The 19,959-nt window shown below is 50.2% G+C and overlaps 1 protein-coding gene and 1 long non-coding RNA gene across 5 annotated transcripts in view; one reads left to right on the plus strand and one right to left on the minus strand.

Annotated features, from left to right (window-relative positions):
- Esrrb (estrogen related receptor beta) overlaps positions 1-19,959 on the minus strand; it is a 157,970-nt gene that overhangs the window by 40,182 nt on the left and 97,829 nt on the right. For 2 of the 4 annotated variants that reach the window (XM_071606681.1, XM_027931626.3), the window contains one exon: positions 8,574-8,983. In XM_071606681.1, the coding sequence (XP_071462782.1) occupies positions 8,574-8,970 (397 nt within the window). In that variant the 5' untranslated portion in view covers positions 8,971-8,983. Of the gene's footprint in view, positions 1-8,573; positions 8,984-19,959 lie in introns of those variants that run through there. The other 2 variants (XM_027931629.2, XM_027931628.2) reach the window with 2 other exon arrangements.
- Positions 15,588-19,409, plus strand: LOC139703347 (uncharacterized). Its single transcript, XR_011705724.1, has 3 exons — positions 15,588-15,728; positions 18,645-18,840; positions 19,334-19,409. It is a non-coding gene; the product is annotated as an uncharacterized lncRNA (long non-coding RNA).

Below are 19,959 nucleotides of genomic sequence, written 5' to 3' on the forward strand. Positions count from 1 at the left end.
CAATCTCTGATAACAGAATAAAAAGAAGGGAAAGAAGAATGTGGGGGAGAGACAGAAGAAAAAAAATGTTAAGATATTGCTAAAATTTCTCATTGACTTTTCTGAATCATTTTTGATCAAAGTAATAATTTTCATCTTTTTCCTCAGAATCTCCCTCTCTGCTAGAAAGGGAGTTGATGACACTGTATTTCTTAAAAAAGCATCCATTATCTCAGTGTCCCTCCAGGCCCCGACCCCTACTCTGTGAGGCCCAGATCTACATTTCTTTCTTTCTTTCTTTTTTTTTTTTTTTTTTTTGGTACCAGGGATTGAACTCAGGGACACTCAACCACTGAGCCCCATCCCCAGCCCTATTTTGTATTTTATTTAGAGACAGGGGCTCACTGAGCTGCTTAGGGCCTCATCATAGCTGAGGCTGGCTTTGAACTGGGGATCCTCCTGTCTCAGCCTCCCAAGCCACTGGGATCATAGGCATGCACCATCAACCCACCCAAACCTAATGAGCTCCCAGGTGAGAACAATTGCAGGTCTGGAGGCCACACTTTGAGCCCCACTACCTTAGATGATCTCATAAGACCCCAATCCCCCCTCAGTTCCAATTCCTGGGCTCTAGGTTCTAATCTCCATCTCTTCAGGGTCTGTGACCCCCACCAAACCCAAAGTCCAAAGCCACCTTCGTTACCTCAGACCCCTCCCATAATTGAAAGTTCTACGTTTATTTTTCCCTAATGACACTGTCATCTTCTCCCTCAGGGCCTAAGTTAGGAATCTAAGAGTCCTTTCCTCAGTCTCCATGAGCCAGTGGCTGTACTTTTAATACCAAATTGACTTTTGGGAGATTTTAAGCCTTCTGCCGATGTCCTGGTTTGCGTGCTTTTACTGGATTGTCACAATCACCTCCTGACTGGTCTCCCTGCCCCCAGGCCCTCCTGTTACCAGACCCTCCTTCCTATCTTGGACAGAATTATATTGCTAAAAGGAGATCTGATTAATTCCCTGCTCAAAAACCTTCCATGGCGTCCTGCAGTCAAGCATAAATAACAAAACAATTACTATTTATTTCACGGTTATCGTATGCCAAGCACCGAGTTCAACTTTACGAGCACGTCTCATTCAGTTTTTGTAATCATGCTCCAGGGGCAGAAACTATTTATTAGCCCCATTTTACTAACAAGGAAATGAAGATTCTGAAAAGCAGTCTCTTACCCAGGGATACATAAGTCAGAAAGTGCTGAGCTGAGGTTCTCAGTCCGATTTCAACAGCCCTTCTCTGGACTCTGTGTCACCTGAGCCCCAGACTAACCAAACTCTGACCTGCACCCTGCTGCAGTTTCCAAAAGAGGGTTGTAGCCACTCCTCTGTAGTTCCCCCAGGACCCTGAAGATAGCTGTGCTCTGTGGGTTTGACTCCTTCTCTACAGAAGAAGAAACCGAGGCCAGACATTAAAGTCCCTGCCCAAGGTTAGCTGGGTTGGGACCCGCACCTGTTCCTGGCTCCCACCCACTCCTGGGCTTTGTCTCCACACCACTCTCGTGTCCTCAGGGATTCAACAGCTTCCTTCTCCAGGACACAAGGCCTGGACATGATCCAAAGCAGAACTACCCATCAATCACACCCCTGCCTCTCTCCCTGGGGACATTCCTGCCAAGCCTGCATCTGGGCCCCAGGTGAGCAGAGGAAGCCCTGTGCCAGGGTCCCTTCTCACTTGCTCCTCAAGGCCCAGGAGTTACTAGAAGGATCTCCCAGTGTCCTGCAAAGTTGACCATCTCTTCAAACTCAGGGATGGGTCAGACTGGCTTTATTCTCAGTGTAGTCCAGCTCTCTCCATGCCCTGATTCACCTTCTCCTCCCCCCCCCCCCCCCCCCCCGCCCACCCATTGTGTGGTGCTGGGAATTGGATCCAGGGCTTTGAGCATGCGTAGCACCTCTCTACCTCGAGGTTTACGCCCAGCCCCTCCCCCTTACAGAAAAAGGTGGTGATGGGGGGTCTTGCTGTATTGCCCAGGCTGGTCTCAAACCCCTTGAGTTCCAATGACCCTCCTGCCTCAGCCTTCCAAGTAGCTGGGACTGCAATGAGGCCACCACACCTATCATCATGGCCCTGGGCCAACCTCTCCAGCCCCTTCTCCTTCCATGTTGCCTCCACTCCCTCTGCTCCTACTGGCCCTCCTAGTGGTCCCCAAGTCCTTGCTATTCCCTCCAGCTGGAACGCTGGCCCCAACATCCTTGCATGGGCTTCAACTTTGAAAGCTACATGTTACCGGGGTGTGTGTGTGTGTATGTCTCTCTCTCTCTCCCTGTTCTCCCTCCCTCCCAGCACCTGGGTCAGTCTGCTCCTATGTTCCTTATTGATCATCTGCTTTCCCCTGGGATGCAAGCCCACCAGGACAGGGCTCGTCACTCTGTCCCTAGCTTTCAGATCAGTGCTCTGGTGCTCAATAAATATTCAAACATCCAGCAACTGCTTCATAAGCCCAAATGCAAGACAGGGTTCCCCCCCAATACTGTCCCGTGGAAAAGAGGAACTTGCTGAAGATTTGATAAGGTCTCATACTAGAAGTGCCATTATGTTAGTCACTATTTATTGAACAGCCAACTGTGGACATATTGCCCTAAGACTGCAATCAATGCGTGTCACCTACATAAATCAATATCAATGGGAGCAAATACATGTATATAAACACAAACTTAGTCATTCCCAGGAATGTGACCTTATGATAACAAAGGTTGTGCATCAAAACCCAATATTTCTCTGTTGGAAAAATCATGATTGCAAATCAACACAAATTTTAAAAAAAGAATTGCCCTAATGATCCAGGTATGCACTTACATCTTAAAAACGTGTAGGCCAGATGTGGTGGCTCACACCACTAACTAACCCCAGTGACTCAGAAGGCTGAAGCAGTAGGATCATAAGTTCCAGGCCACCCTCAGCAATCTAGTGAGATCCTGTCTCAAAATAAATAATAAAAAGGACAGGGGAGGCAGGACAGTGGAAGAGTACCCTCGGGCTCTCTAATCAGTATTCCAAAAAAATAAATGAAAAGAAATTAAATAATAGCCTGCTCAGGGAAGACAGCAGGCACACAACCACTAGATCTCAATAACTGAGATGGCAGTGAAGCCACGGTGTCCTGCAAGTCCAGTGTTCAGTGGATCTGTGGAAAGCGGGCAAACACACTTTTGTCATCAAACCTCCACACGAAAAATTTGAGAAACCTTGCTTCACAAAACGTGTGGAGGAAAAAAGTTTTCTAACATAATATATTTTACACATGATTTAAAATATGCAAGTAAAACTAAAATTAGTACATTGTTATAATGTTGACATCATCCAGATTCCTACAAGTGTACATATGTACAGTGGCCAAAGTCCTTTGGTTTGTCCCATTGAGGAAATGGGGGACCACTTTGTTTGGACACTTGAGAACATTCTGTGTGCCAGGACATGGGGTCAGTGAAAAGCAAGGTCAGTCTCACACTGTCCCTTCAGAGCCTCCTGTCTTGACGAATCAGACCAGCAATGGCAGTGACCACATGGGGAGATCGGGGCTGATGGGACAGGTGAAGATCCACAGAAGCATCCGGAATGGGCACCAGTCACGTGAAAGGTAGAAAGGAGTCAAAGAAGGCTTCCTGAGAAGTAGGAACTAGGAGGACAGCCATGAGGATTCATTCATGGGTGTTAAAAACTGGAGCTGGGAGGTAGGTGAGGGCAGAAGCCTCTGGATTTCAGAGGCAGCTGAAGCCGTGGGTACGGTAGTATACACCTATAATCCCAAAGGAGGCTGAGGCAGGAGGATCCTGAATTCAAAGCCAGCCTCAACAACGGTGAGGCGCTAAGCAACTCAGCAAGACCCTGTCTCTAAATAAAATACAAAATAGGGCTGGGGATGTGGCTTAGCGTTCAAGTGCCCCCGAGTTCAATCCAAGGTACCCCCCCAAAAAAATATACTGGGCACAAAAAGTGGGTCAAGGACTGAGAGGTGGGGAAATAGAGATTGCAAATCAGAGAATGAGGGGAGTGTTCTGAAGACTGAATTGAGCTGGGCACATGCATCTACTTCCAGTGACTGAGGCAGGAGGATCACAGGTTGGAGGCCAGCTGGGGGAACTTATCCAGACCCTGTCTCAAAATACAAAATAAAAAGGGTGTGGGATGTAGCTGGTGGCAGAGCACTGCTGGCATCAATCCCCAATACAAAAAAAAAGAAGAGTGGAGACACTAGAGGTATTTAAATGCTAATGGAAGGAAGGAAGAGACCAGAAAGTGAGAAGGGAAGTCAGAGGAGAGGAGCTGGGGGTGTGAGGGTCTCTGGGAAGAGAGAGAGGAGGCATCTCTTCTACTACCACATGTGGCAGGTGTGACCATAGAATCAGCGAGTGGAAAATGGCAGATATGGGAAGAGTGGGGAGCCCAAGTGAGGGCTTCTCGTTTCTCAGTAAACAGGAGCAGAATCACTGCTCTGAGTTAGAGATGGGGTAACAATGTCCAGGCTGGAAAGGGCCCTGAGGCTGCTCCCCAGGCCACCCCACTACTTGGGTCCTCCTTTCCAGGGTGCAGAAGACCTACAGGGAGGGGATCACAATCAGAAAGATAACCGCATCAGGCTGTAGGTGGCCTCCATTTCCCCAGGTGTGGTGCCTTTGACTAAATCTGTCTTTTATCTGCTTCCAGGGCTGGCCAGTCCTCAAGGATGGGCACGTTCCTTTAGCCAAACCAGTAAATTCAGTCAGACTCTCCTCTGAGGTCTCCCCTTTGCCTGGAGCTGTTCCGTTCCTTCAGGAAGGAGCCTTTGTCTATCTCTGAGCTCATCTGCTCTCCCTGAGTGGGCCAGGGCCCCAGGACTGACAATAAACTCCACTTCCCAGCTCGGACCTGGGCAAAGTTGGTATAAGCACTACACACGCACCACTAGGGGTTGACGGTAAGCCCCAGAGAGCTTGGGGTCTGGAGCTGGAGTTCAGAGGGGTGCAAACCGTTTCCGGAAAAGACAGTAAATATTTTAGGCCTGACAACTCGGGTTGCGGGTTGCGACTACAGGGTTCTTATCTAAGATCAAAGCAGCCACAGATGATATGTAAAAGAACAGGTGGGGCTGTGTTCCTGCCCTCCTAGATTTGCAAAAACTGGTGGCTAGCCGCAGGCTGTGATTTACCTTTCCCCTACATCCCCTCCCTCCCTGTCCCAGCGTGCTTGGAGCTGCCACCTAGCTCAGAACACCCAACACTCAGTACTGGAAGAGGACTGGCAACCTAAGGCTTTCTCCCTTCAGTCTTTCCTGGCACCCTTGCTTCTGCAAAACTTCTTCCCACACTGGCACAAGCATTGGATGGAGCTGACCGAAATGATGTAAGGAGAAGGCAGACGGGAGCCAGTTAGAATGGCTTCCAGAACCTTCCAAGAATTAACATACTTGTGAAAAAGGATCATTAGAGGACTAAAGCCCTCCACCCAAGTGACTGAAATTAAAAAAAAAAAAGGCCTTGGGCTTGGGGTGTAGCCCAGCAGGTGAAAACTTGCCTAGCCTGGGAGGGGGAGAGGGCAACTCGCAGCAGCCCTCTCCACACACAAAATTTAAATGGCGTAAATGTCCCTTAATCAGGTGGGCTTAGGAGTCTATGCGGGGCCTGCAGACTCAAGGGCACTCAGCACTGCATTCTGGCTATTTGGGGACAGGAGCCATGTCCCTGACTCTCCTGTCTCCGCACCTTAGATGGAACAGGTATTCAATAAATGCCCCCTGAGTCTCTGTGGTTGCACAGTACAGACCATCATTCTCTTCTTTATACTTGCATTTTTTCAAAAAATTTCTATAATTTATATTATGTCTAGGAACAACAAAATTCAAAACACTTTTAGAACAAAACTGAAGAGTTAATGAAATAACAGATCATCTGTCCGCCTTAGAGTTGACTCCTCCCTACTCTGGGCAGGAACCTCCTTCCAGGTGAGTGTGGAATCTCCCAGTGAGAAGGGAAGGGACCAGGCGGGTTTGTGTTTGCAGGATCACTGCTGTTTGTCTTTTGACTTCTAGGAAGAGATAGTTATCCTATTCGTGGTAGCAGATAATGAAGATTATTTACAAATCGTTCACGTGGACTTCGGGCTGGTAGAGAACATACTCAGCCACCATAGTCAGCCACTGGGCCTCTGGAGAGCGTGCCATAGGGGTTCTGGGTTCTACACCACCAGCTTCTGCTGGAAAATTTGATCCAGAATACTCCAGCCCCGTTTAAGAATGACATAGAAAGAAAAAAACACGATTGCCTCTTACAGAGCAGTGCTCCCAAATCTGATCTCAAAGAGTTGAAAATAATAACAACCTCACCAAGACCACTTCCCAATTTAGGAAGAAAAATGCTATTTCCATAACTTTTTAAATTGGTGTCAAATATCCACTGAATCATACAAGATCATCAGCCAGGAGGCTCTCACTCATGGCTAAGGCAGGAGACACACAACACATTTCAAATATGGAGACCCCAGGCCTTCCTCCACGTGCAGGGGGTATAAAGCTGGCCCATGACTAGCCTAGCCAGTGTGATCCCCAGCACCACCTAAAATTTTAAAAAATAAGTTTATGTAGATTGCAACATAGAAAGACCTGTCTCAAAATAATATTCAAAAAGGGCTGAGGATATAGCTCAGTGGTAAAGTGCCCCTGGGTTCAATTCTCAGTACAGCAAAATAATAATAATTGTAAACCTTTACTTAGCACTTCCTAGACGCCAGGCAATATTTTAAGTGCTTCATATATACTAACTTGCTCATCTATCATTACAGGTCCATGTGAGGTAGGAATGGTTAGAGAAGAAATGGAAGCATACAGAGACTCTGAGGCAGCACACCCAAGGTTCAGCTACAAGGTAATGGGTGCAAAGGGCTGACCCAGGGGCCCAGGTAACTGGCCCATGCCTCATCATCTAGTACACAGACCTGAAAACAAGTTCAACCCTAATGCCTTCAACTGGCCGAACAAACTGTCACCTGAAGAAACCGTAACAAATATTTATTAAATGATATAAACAGAATCCTCCCAGAGAAGCCCAGCCTGCTTCTGCTAAAAGAGAAATTGGGGGAAGAAGGTAGGCGACAGAGGGCCTTGGACAAAGGATCAGGGACAGGACAGAGGTCTCTGGGTTTCTCTATCTGATTTGCAGTTGAGTGTCCGGTAGGAGGGCACCAGGTCCTCTTAAGTACCTAGGGGAGCACGGATTGTTGTCTATGCTGTCCCAGCACCTACAACAATGTCTGGAACTTAGTGGGTGCTCCATAGAAAATTTGGCTGAATAAACGGAAGTAAGTGCTCTGCCCCAGCCCTGCTGCAGTAAGACTCACAGCAGGCTCTGGGTGCCATGAACTTGATATCAGCCCTGTGAAGGTGTACCCACCAATACCCCTAACTGACCTGTGGGTGACTGTACAGAAGGACCCACCAGGGCTCTGGCACACTTTATCAGACTGCTTCACTCCAGTACCCATAGAAAGAGCCACACACACCCCCTGCCATTGGAGCATGATTCAGCTAATATGCAAATGAAAGGGGGAAAAAAGCTTAAAGATAGGCCAAACTAGGGATCCCAACATGGTAAGCATCTGTCCCATTGCAGACACGTCTACATTCTTCACAATGAGAAAACATTCATAGCTTACTTGTGCAATTAAAAGATGAAAACAGAGATGGGATTTTAGTTTGTGGTAAAGTGCTTGCCTCCAATGCCTGAGGCCCTGGTTTGATCCCCAGCACCACAGGGGGGAAAAAAAGAAGTTAAAGCAAGCTGGTGTGGTGGCCCATGCCTGCAATTTCAGCAACTCAGAAAACTGAGGTGGAGGATCCCATGTTCAAGGGCAGTCTGGGCATCTTAACCCAGGTCCCATCCCAAAATAAAATAAAAAGGGTTGGGATGTAGTTTAGTGGTAGAACAGTTGCCTACCATGTAAGAGGCCTCCAGAACAGGTCAAACAAAAGATTAAAAATAAGACAACAACAAACAAACAAAAGATTAAAAATAAGAGAAGGATGCTTTATATATACTCCACTAAGTTTGAAAAGGCAGGGCAAGATGATAGGTTTTATGACTTAAAAATATTCTTTTTTTTCCCCCTTAGACAGGGTCTCCCTAAATTGCTGAGGCTGCCTTGAACTTGGGATCCTCCTGCCTCAGACTCCTGAGTTGCTGGGATTGTAGGCGTGCACCACCACGACTGGCTTTGTTACACACACAAACACACACACCTGTAGGTTGAACCCAGGGCTTCCCTCGTGCTAGGCAAGCGCTCTACCACGGGGCTACAACTTCTTTGGCTGGGGGCACACGGTTGGGTGTTCCCCATACCAGGTGAGAGGCACACATCTTTAGGTATTTGTGTGAACTTTCTTTGGGGCTTCTGAGTCCTTGTCCAGAATTCAGAGGCAAGAGGCCCTGAGCCATAGGAATGAAGCCCTTCAGAAGCTCTGCATCCAGGCGCCAGAGGTGGAAGGGCCCGGCTCTCCAGGGGGCCAGGGCACCCCCACCAGCACCTTGCACCCAACACCCTGCACCCAAGCCCTGCGCAGCCCGCCACACACCTTGGATGGTTCTCTTGAAGAAAGCCTTGCAGGCCTCGCAAGAGGCCACGCCGTAGTGGTAGCCAGAGGCAATGTCCCCGCACACGAGGCACAGGCGCTTGGGGATGGCGTTGAGCATGTACTCGCACTTGATGGCCGAGTCCTCCATGATGCCGCTGGCACAGTCCTCGTAGCTCTTGCGACACGGGGTGCCTCCCAGGCCCGCACCTGCGAACATGGGCGGCGAGTCCAGACCGTTGGCGTGGGTGCCCAGGGCCAGGCCAAAGCCACCGCTAGCGTCCGACGAGCCGCTGGGGCTGTGGTGGCTGAGGGCATCAATGCCCGAGGACGGGCTGGACGGCTCTGTCTTGATGAAGGAGCCACAGCTGGAGCCCAGGTGCCGGTCGTCTGCGGACATCCTGTTCAGCAGCCTGTGGACACACAGCAGAGTCAGTGCCAGGAGGTGCGAGGGCGGGGCGGGGCGGGGCGGGGCGCGGCCGGGGGCGGGGCCGGGGCGGGGCTGCACGACCAGCCCTTGGGGATGCTGGTGGCCTTGAGGGCCCGGAGGTACAGTCCTGAGCAAGTTTCTACCCTTATCACCTCTGCAGCCTTCTGAGTCCTCAAGGAAACTGTTTAGATCAATGAGCTTCAGATCAGGAATCCCCGCGCTTTGCAATAATTGTTCAGCCTAAATATCTTTCCAACCTACCTGCCTAACAACAGGTGGCGGCTACAAGGTAACTGCCCCCAGGTGCCAAGCCCCGGATCGGGCACTCTAAGTAGAATGGCCTGATAACCCATTCCACCGTGTCCGTCATCTATGATGGCAGCCCCACCAGTGCACGAGTAAGCACGAACTTGACGCTTCCTACAGTAGCTTACTGCCACCAAGGCCAAGTCTTCTGACCAGGGCAAGAGGGGCACCAGCTAGACCGATTGCCCTCTGGGTTTTGCTTTAGTCCAGGCTTGGTAATGGAGGGCGTCTGGAAGGCAGCTCCCTGACCCCTCCCTGTTTCCCTTCCTAACCCTTAGGGAGGACATCTCCTACCTAGCCTATGGATCCCCCAAGAAACTGCCTCCATCAGAGAGCATGAGGGAGCCTTCCAGTCCCCGCTGCCCCTCCTCCAATTGTGTCTTTTGTTCTCAAAATCGTGGCCTCCAGTGATTCTCCTAGCTGGGACAAGGGACAGTCACCACCATGCCCAGCCCCCAACTGTTTCTTAACCTTGAGTTTCTTTGTTTTGTTTTGCTGTGCTGGGAATTGATCTCAGGGCCTTGCACATGCTAAGGTAAGTGCTCTGCTACTGAGCTACCTCCCCAGTCTTGAACATGGACTTTCTTAGCCTCTAAGCCACCCTGCTCCACCAGGAAAACATGGCAGGGTCACTGCAGGACAGTAGATGGTTTTCCTAACCCAAAGCCCCTGGGTTTCAAGCCATGCTGGGTGGGGAAGAAGGCCCGCAAGGATGTGACCCTCCCACATCCCAGCTGGGGACCTTCCTTCTATGGGTGTGGACAAGAAAAGCCGTGGGGCTGGGCTCACAGAAGGGAGATTGGTGTTCAAGGGAACCAAGCTGCCAACCATATTCTAGGACAGATATCAGGAGGCCTGGCCTTGTCCCGACCACGTGATCTTGACACTCCGTGAGCCTCCTCTGTGGAGGGAGAGCGGAGGCCAGTGCTTTTGCCTGAGGGACAGGTGAAAGGAAGGCTGGGAAGATGGCTGACAGCTCTGGGTGGAACCACCCGCCACCCAGTTGAAGGAAAGAGGACCCCTGGACGCGTGGGAGGGAGGGTCTCAGTGCTGGAGGGCCCAGGGGGGTGGCCAGGGTCCGACCTCCAGAACCTCTCAGAGGTAGTGGTAACTTGTTTGCCAGCCCCCTTTTCCCAGCAGCCCATCACGGAAAAAACTGGTCACTCCCTAGAGAAGTGCTGCCTAGTCACCCCCCAAACCAACCCCACATCCCAGGCCCTAGCTACACACCAAGACCACAAATGTGTCTGTGGACCTTCTGACAGAGGGCCCTCCATTGTCTCTGGTCCACCCATGAGTTCTTGGTCAACACAGCCTCTGAGGGGTTTCCCCATCTGCATTTGCAAATGTTCAGAGAGAGAACTCTGGCTCCATACAGGTGGTTTGTTTTGTTTTGTTTTATGCTTTTGGGGTTTCACTTGTTTGTTTTGTTCTGTTTTGGTACTGGGAATTAAAACCAGGATGCTCTACCACTAAGCCACACTCCAGCCCTTTTTTTTTTTTTTTTTTTTTTTTGAGAAGGGTCTCACTACGTTGCTGAGGCTGAGAATTTGTGACCCTCCTGCCTCACCCTCCTGAGTGGATGGGATGGCAGGCATGTGCCATTGTGCCCAGACTACCCCACACAGCTCTAATCAGAAGCTGAGAGGTGCAGATCCCAAGACAAAAGACCCACCTAAGGCTCCTGCTCTCAAGTTCACAATCCCCTGGAATGTAGTCTGTGAAGACAGAGGCTCTGGGTCTCTTCTGTTCCAAATGGAATGTTCCTGAGTCCTAGGAGACCCGCTGCCCCTGCAGCTCCCCAGTCTCCCCTGAATTAGTAGAAGTTCCCCTGGTTGAGAGTCTCCTTGGGGCCTTTTTACATATCTCTGGCCAGTGTCCTGTCATCTCCCTGGACAATGCCACCTACTACCCCCTCCAACCATCAGTGGCGCGTCCCCAGGAAATGCCATCAGCCTGGCAGGAAAATCTGCCTGCACAGACAGGGATGGCACCTGTGGGCTCCTTTCCAGATGCCCTCCCTCAGGGCACGTGGAGGACAGCTGACCACACACTCTTGAACTTTTAATCCCTTTCTTCTCTCCTGATAGCTGCTTTAGGCTCTCCTCTTCACAGGAGAATCCCAGTTCTACTGCTGGGCCAGAGCTTCTGGACCCTGCCGCCTACCTAGCAGACCCCAGAGGAAGGGCACTTCCATAGAGAAAGTGCACTCAGGAAATGCACTCGACCTAAACAGTCACTATGGTAGTTATTGTAGTACATGCCCCCTGACTTAGAATTGTCCCTGGAACCAGGTATGGTGGCACACACCTATAATCACAGTGACTTGGGAGGCTGAGGCAGGAGGTTCCAAGTTTGAGGCAAATCTCAGCAACTTCATGAGGTCCTAAGCCACTTAGTGAGCCCCTGTCCCAAATTTTTTTTAAAAAAATTAAAAAGGCTAGGAATGCAGTGGCAAAGCATCCCCGTGCTAAGCAACTCAGTGAGACCCTGACTCTAAATAAAATACGAAATAGGGCTGGGAATGAGGCTCAGTAGTCAAGTGCCCCTGGGTTCAATGCCCAGTTCTGGGGGAAAAACAACTGTCTCTGGAGGTACAGGAGGCATTTGTCCTGAGAGAAGCACAGCAGGCATGTGAAGCCTCTCCCAGACAGGGGAGGACAGTTTTTTCCCACGTGCCTTCCCAACCTCATGGCTCAACCAAGCAGGGACACCCAGGAGGGCTGATGGCTGTGTTCCTAAACCTTGCTTTCTCCTCCTCCTTTGTGCGTTTAAGTTTGCAAGCGCATGCGTGCACTTGTGCGCATGTGCACATGAGTGCGCACGCAGGGGTTGCCAGAAATTGAATCCCGGGCCTCACGCGTGCTGGGCAATTGCTCTATCACTAAGCTATACTCCTAGCCCGTCATTTATTTGTTGGTTGGTTTGTTTTGGTACCAGGAATTGAAACCAGAGATGCTTAGCCACTGAGCCACATCTCTAGCCTTTTTTTTTTTTTTTTTTTGAACTGGGGATTGAACTCAGGGGCACAAGACCACTGAGCCACATCCCCAGCCCTACTTTGTATTTTATTTAGAGACAGGGTCTCATTTTTGCTGAGGCTGGCTTTGAATTTGCAATCCGCCTGCCTCAGCCTCCTGAGCCACTGGGATTTGGGGGTATGCACCACCGTGCCCAGCTTAAATTTTATCTCGAGACAGGGTCTTGCTAAATTGCCCACGCTGACCTTAAACATGTGATCCTCCTACCCTGACCTCCTGAGTTGCCGGCCCTGTCCTTGATCCTAAAGGGTATGAGTATCTTGCCATGTCCAGCCACCCACTGCAGGCCCTGGTTGGAGCCTGGGCTGAGAAGGAAGCAAACCGGATCCCAGCCTCAGGAGGAGTTGGCCTGGGAATCCTGGAAGCTGCTGCTACTGCCTGAGCCCCAGTTTCTCATTTCACTGACCATCATTATTAGATGCCACCAAAATGTCTTTTCCAGGGACAGTCAACCCATATTTGAGGCACCCACCACGTGTCAATTGCTGGCCAGATATCAGGCAGAGGATAGGCACAGCCCCCAATCTCAGGAAGGTTTGACTCTGTCCTAGGAGCCACAGACACTCAGATACTGAACAAACACAGAGTGCCAGGAAGGGCCCTGGAGACACAGTGTTGACAGCGCATCCCTGCTGTGCCCTCTGGTCTTGCTCTACTCATTTCTCATTCATTCATTTTGCAAACTATGAAGACCCCCAGGAGGCCACAGCTTCTCCTTTCTCCTTCTCAACTTTGTCAGTTTCTGACTGTCCCCAAGAGCTCCAAAGCCTCATTTTCTGAGCCTCAGTGGGTGAGAGTAGAGAACTCTCTGGAGGGGAGAGGGGCACGGGCCCTTCTGGGCTGCCTGACTGGATGTACCAGGCAGGGGGAGAACGTTGCTGAAGCCACTAGGCCCTTTGAGAAAGCAGCCCATGCCCTCCCTCTCTCCCTGACCTCCAGGACATAGTTCACTCCTTCATTCATTCACAGAAAATATTAAAAGAAGGACGGAGGCAAAGAAATCCAAGAAGAGGGCAGAGAGGTAGCCAGAGGATGTAGCCAAGAAAAAAAAAAGCCCATCCCAGAAATGTTTAGAGCAGAGCTGTCCAGAAAGGGAGTGAGCAGCAGGTCACGTGTGACTTTGAAGTCAGAGGGAAGAAAGGGCCAGTGTCCACAGTGCTTGGCAGTCTGGAGGTGACCTGGCCCCAGGGCAGGATGATGGCATGGTGGAGACACATTGCAGGAGATTGAGAACTCAGATGATTCTTTCAAGAAGTTTAGCCAAAAGGTCAGCAGATGGGGTGGCAGGAGGGGTATGTACCTCCAGTCCTTCTTCCAGTACCATCTACTTAACACGTGGCGGGCCTCCTGGACTTGGGGACTGGGGAGGGGGGAAGGAATGTTTTTGTTGTTGGTGGTGGTGGTAATGTTTAGCTTCTTTGATGAGGAGGGAGATGTTGAGAATGGAAGGAATTTAAGGTATCTAAAAATGACCATGTCCATACCGTCCAGTTTGCCCTGGGCTATCCTGGTCCCACCTGACTGACCCCTATCATTACTAATCTCTTCCCCTTTCTCTCCTCAAAGTAGATAATGAATTATAGATTGAGCCTTCCTTATCTGAAATGCATGGGACCAGAAGTGTTTTAAATTTCTGATTTTTTGTGTGTGTGTTACATTTTGGAATATTTGCATATGTATCATGAGTTATCTGGGGGATGGGACCCACATCTAAACACGAAATACATTTGTGTTCCATATACCTTATACACATGGGCTGAACATAAATGTCTACATTATTTTTGCAGTGCTGGGGATGGAACCCCGGGCCTTCTGCATGCTGGGCACGCGGTCTACCACTGAGCTACATCCCTAGCCCTACACAAATATTTTACATGATTTTGTGTTTAACGTGTTCTTGTGTGTGTGTGCACCGAATCATCAGGTTTGTGGTGTTGGGTTGGCACTCCCAAAGTTCTGGATTTTGGAGCATTTCAGATTTTAAGATTAGGGACGCCCACTTTGATCACAGTCACTCCATGTTAAATGCTAAGGGTAAAGAACAAAGCAAGACGGGAAGGCTGGAGATGGCAAAGATCAGTGTCAGCTTTTCTCAATCTGCTGTTGAGCCTTCATTGGCGGCAGCTGAGGGGAGGGAACAGGGCGCTTCCTGGATCCTAGCCCACAACACTCATTTTGTTGTTGTTGTTATTGTCTGGTTTGGGTACTCCGGACTTAATCCAGGGACGCTTAACCACTGACCACATCCTCAGCCCTTTTTATTTTATAATTTGAGTCTCGCTAAGTTGCTGAGGCTGGTTTTCAACTTCGGATCCTCCTGTTTCAGCCTGCAGAGCCCCTGGGGTTCCAGGTGGGTGTCACTACACCTGGCCCAGCCCTTTTTATATTTTTTATTATTTGTTCTCCTTTTTACATTTTGAGACAAGGTCTTGCTAAGTTGCTTAGGGCCTTGCTAAATTGCTGAGACTGGCCTCTGATTTGCAATCCTTCTGCCTCAGCCTCCCGAGTCTCTGGGGTAACAGACGTGCACCACCACGCCCGGCCCCACTCATGTGTGGACCGTGCACCTCTGCACAGTGGGGGCCCAGAAATCTGTGTTGGAGTGGGAGTGGTGTTGAATTTCGTTTGCACAGCATGGTTGTGGTGCTTATGGGTGTTAAGTTGGAGGACCACTGGGAAAAACAAAGCAGTTCAAGGGCCTGGGAGGAGCCGGAAAGATCATAGGCAGAGAAATGAGCTCCAACCCTAAAAGGAGGGCCAGTTATGCAATAGGAAGTGTCTTTTATTTGTTTTTTATACCATTTTCCCCCCACCACCCCATTACTGGGGATTGAACCCAGTGATGCTCTACCTCTGAGCTACATCCCCGATTTTTTTTTTTCATTTTTAAATTTTGAGACAGGCTGGGCTCGCAGGCAGGCACCAACACCCCCTGCTGGGAAGTTTGTCAGAGATGGGGCAGGAGTTGAGTGAGGCCTCCTGGCCCCTGTGCCTCCACTCACCTCCTAGTGACTGTGTGAAGGGGGAGGTAGCAGGAGCGAAGGCTGAGGCCAGAGGGCAGGGATCCCAGGGAAGAGGAAGGAAGTCTGCAGCAGAGCTGTGGGCAGCAGAGAGAGCAGAAAGCAGGGAGGGACTCTGCAGGGGCAGCGTCACAAGGGGAGCCCCACGTCCTCCAGTGGCTGAGACCTGGGCTCCTCAGCCTCAGCATGACTGGCATTTGGGGCAGAGCAGTTCTTTGGTGTGGAGGCTGGTCTTTGCATTATAGAATGTTCCAGAGACTGCGGCCTCTACGTACCAGACCATTGGCGATCCCTGAACAGATGTCAAGGAAAACCTTCAGACCTCACCAGAGATCCCCTCTGGGGGCAAAACTGCCCACAGGTGAGACCCACTGGCCTGCTGCATGCTCAGAGAGGGTGGACACGGGGTGCAGGAGCAGAGCTGGGCAGAGGAGCTGTGAGTCCCTGGGGAGAGCACAGGGTGTCAGAGTGGGACTAGGAGAAGACGGAGGGGCCTGGAGGATGGCATTTTCTCGAGTGGAGGCTGGGGTACAGCAGAAGGAAAGAACAAGCAAGCTGGAGGCTAGAGAGGGCATCGGGCCTGAGAACCTGGCCTTGGAGTGGGTGGCCACGGTGGGGTCCAGATAGCCTCCGTACAGGGACAGGAGGCTGAAGCCCTTGTGCTCGGGGAGGAGGGAGTCCAGCGAGTCCATCATCTGTGGTGGCTGGACCCTGCTCCCAGCTGGATCGATGACTATCGACTCCTCGTGGGGAGGGGACAGATGCCTCTTGAAAGAGCAATGGCCAGTGGTCGAAGTCCCTTGAGGCATCATTTCCCTTTGATCCACTGGGGACTGGAGCTCAGCGAGAGCTGACCTGGCCTCAATTTCACCATCTCAACCAACGTGGCCTCTCTCTGGCCCCCACCCGACCCTGTTCCCGGCCTCCTCAGTGTCCAATATGGGGCCCCAGAGCAGCCTGACCTCCAGGCTGCACTTGCTGGGAGCAGGGGACTTCCCCCAATTCTGCCACACTCACTCTGTCAGCCAAGAGTTGAAGACGATCCCAGAACAGAGACCAATAGAATCTCGAACATTCTAATGAAACCCAGGCTGCTGAACTGTTTTCCTCGGACCTCTAGGGGATGAGAAATTCCTGGGTATCAGCAAGAGATAATCATAGGTTTCTAGGCTGGAATCCCAGGGAAATACCTGCCTCAAGGGGGTCAGGCAGGACCCAGGTAGGGACTGGTCTGATCTCTCCCCTGGACTGGGTGACATCCTCCCACCCCACACAAGGATCAGGGTCATGCAGAACAACTACCCCTGGAGCCCTCTTTGTCCCTGATCTCAGGCCATGCATCTGAGGACAGGGACAAGCAGCTATGTCATTTAATGGTTGAGAGTCTGGACGCTGGTAGTGGATGTGCCCGTTTTGCCCCACAGTACCGTGGGCTTGGAGTAGCCAGGTCACCCTCTCTGAGCCAGTGAATGCAAAAAGCTGAAGCCAATGCTGGTTCCCCAGCCAGCAGTAAGTAGATGTTAACGCCGTGGTGATTCTCCCAAGAAAACCCCTTCCAGAAAATTCAGCAGCTGGCAGACTTGTGGTTAAACCCAGCCAACCCCTACCCCTCATCCAAGCTCCCTAGATCTAGAACTGAGGATAATCCCGTAAGGAACTTGCCATAATTCAGGACAGCAAGGGAGTGGCTAAGAAGATTGAGGATCAGCCAGACTGAAATGGGAGCCCACTCTACAGAAGAAAAATGGTCTCTGAACACTTGAGAGACTCTTAGGTACATCTCAGTGATTAATTTGAAGCATCTTCAAGCCATTCATTCAGGCAGATTCTCAGGCCCTCCAGCAAGGCTGTATTTGTTACAAATCAACCCCCAGGCACCAGAAATAACAGATGAACTTCCTTTAAAATAGTTTTCAAGGCCTAGCTGGGTGGCACAAGCCTTTGATCCCAGCAACTCAGGACACAGAGACAGGAGCATCACAAGTTCAAGCCCAGCCAGGGCAACTTGGCAAGACCCTGTTTCAAAATTAAAAATAAAAAGGACTAGGGATATAGTTCAGTGTTAGAGCACCCCTGGGTTTAATCCCCAGTAACCCCCGCCCCCACAAAAAATTAGTATTTAAAATGCAGGATAACCACGTAGCAAGATGTGAATCCCTGTTGAGGTCCCAGCTTTCCTGTTGGACATGTATTCCTGGGGCACTTACTACATGGGAGGGAAACAGGGAACAGCCCAAAGATGAAACATGATGTGAACCAAGCATTACGATAGATGCTATTCTGTGCACTGAGGCCCACTAATTATATATGTCTTTTTTCTTTTGGTACTAGGGATTGAACCCAGGGGTTTTTAGCCACTAGGCCACATCCCCAGCCCTTTTTATATTTTATTTAGAGACAAGGTCTCGCTAAGTTACTTCGGGCCTTGCTAAGTTTCTGAGGCTGGCTTTGAACTCACAATTCTCTTGCCTCAGCCTCCCGAGTTGCTGGGATTACAGGTGTGTACCATCACACCCGGCTATATAACTCAGAAATTTCATTAATTTCAACTAATCTTTCCCCTTGGTAGTCTGAATGGCTTATTCTAATAATGTTTTTTTTTTTATTATCATTTCTATGTGATTGAAATCTAGCCTATATATCTTTCAACTTTCCACACTAGATAACATTTTTGCAGGACACATTGGTACAGTGAGAGCCACTAAATCCTAGGTTCTCAAAGATCCTTCTGCCGATCCTGAAACATTGACATTGACTTGCTCAAAGTCACTAACCAGAGAGTCAGAGTGTTGGGGGGTACCTAGGAGGTTGGTTGGAGTTTAGAAATGTTGAGCTGGGGACCTGCCCAGGAGGATGAGCTGACATACCAAGCAGCCCCCCCACCCCCACCCTCCTGGCCAGGTGGCCACTAACACACTTCCTTTGGTGATGGTTTGATTTTATTTGCCCCCCTTGGGAATATCTTTCTGTTTATTTTGTTTGAAATTGGGGATTGAATTCAGGGGCACTAGACCTCTGAACCACATCCCCCATTCTTTTTTTTAAAATCGTGAGTCTAACTTGCCCAGGCTGGCTTTAAGTTCATAATCCTCCTGCCTCAGCCTCCTGAACAGCTGGGACTGTACCCCTGCACCCGGCTCTTTTTTGTTGTTGTTGTTTTGTTTTTTTGTTTATTTGTTTTGCAGTGCTGGGGATCCAACCTAGGGCCTCACCCAACCTAGCCCAGGAATTAACTTCCTACAACTCTTTTTCTTTTTTCTCCCTTGGGGGCCCCCAGGGGCCAAGGCTACAAAATGACCCTCCAGCTCTGTGGCTCCAGAGAGTGCTGGCCTCCCTCTGCGCATGCTGGAACTCTGGCAAATATCTGTAATTAAGCATCTTGTCGTCAGAAAGATTAGTCAAAACCAGGCTGATCCCGGACAACTGATGGAAATCTCGTTCCACACAAATTACGGCATGGAAAATAATGACGGGTAATTAGTGTCTTTCCATCAGGGCTTTTTATCCACGGTTTCCCAGGCTGCATCCATCATAATGAGAAGAGAGAGGCTGTTGAAGCAGAAAGAGATGACTGGATGTGGAGTGGCTGCCGGGACAGCAGGGAGGGTCCTGTCCCCAGCCTGCAGACGGCCTCTGCTGGCCCTTTGAAACGTGGGTCCGCTCAGTCAGTGCCCCCATGCCAGGCCCCAAAGTTCCTGGGCTCTTATTTCAGCTGGCTCAGCCAGCTCTGGGTCTGACCATCTCAAAGAGGTATGTGAGGGCGAAGGAGAGCGTCCAAAGTTCAGAATATGCTCCCAACACACCCCTTGGGTCCTCCCATTCAGATGCTACAGGAGATCTGCCATCTGGGAATTTATCTCACCTCCTCTTTTTTTTTTTTTTCCTTCCCAGAACTGGGGATGGAACCCAGGGGTGTTCTACCACTGAGCTACATCCCCAGCCCTTCTTATATATATTTTGAGACAGGATCTCGCTAAGCTGCCGGCTGGCCTTGAACTTGCTCACCTACTGCCTCAGCCTCCCGAGTCTCTGAAATTACAGGCATGTGGCACCTCTTCTTCTACCTGCTTTGATTTCCCCCCTATGTCAAGCAGTGGGGTGGCACCAACGTCCCCCCATTGTCCTTGAACAGACTCCACAGTGAATTCTGCACATGGCATTGAATTCTCACAAGGGCCCTGGGGCTGGGCTATGTGGCTTGGTGTAGAGCTGGACTGCTTGGGTTCGAATCCCAGTTCTGCCCCTTATGAACTGGGTTATTGAATCAGAAAGTGCCTCTGTTTCTTTTTCTGTAAAATGGGGATGAGAATTATACTACGCCTCTCTCAGGGTGGTCTTGATAATTAGCAAGTTAATACAGAAAAGAGCCTAGGACAGTGCCTGGAAAACATAAAGTACTCAGTAAATTCCAGCAGGTGTTCTCACACCCCCTTTGGGTAATAAGGAGATGGCTTCTGCTTACTGTCTCCAAAAAGTTCAGTCTTCCAGCAAGAAACACTCTTCCTCCCTCTCTCCTCCCATCTTCCACCCGCCCCCGCCCCCCATGCATCTACCCATCCCCCAGGTAGCAGGCACTTCCACTAAGGAAGTCC

This window comes from Marmota flaviventris, chromosome 2 (genome assembly GCF_047511675.1).
Source record: "Marmota flaviventris isolate mMarFla1 chromosome 2, mMarFla1.hap1, whole genome shotgun sequence".
In the NCBI taxonomy this organism is placed as follows: domain Eukaryota; kingdom Metazoa; phylum Chordata; class Mammalia; order Rodentia; family Sciuridae; genus Marmota; species Marmota flaviventris.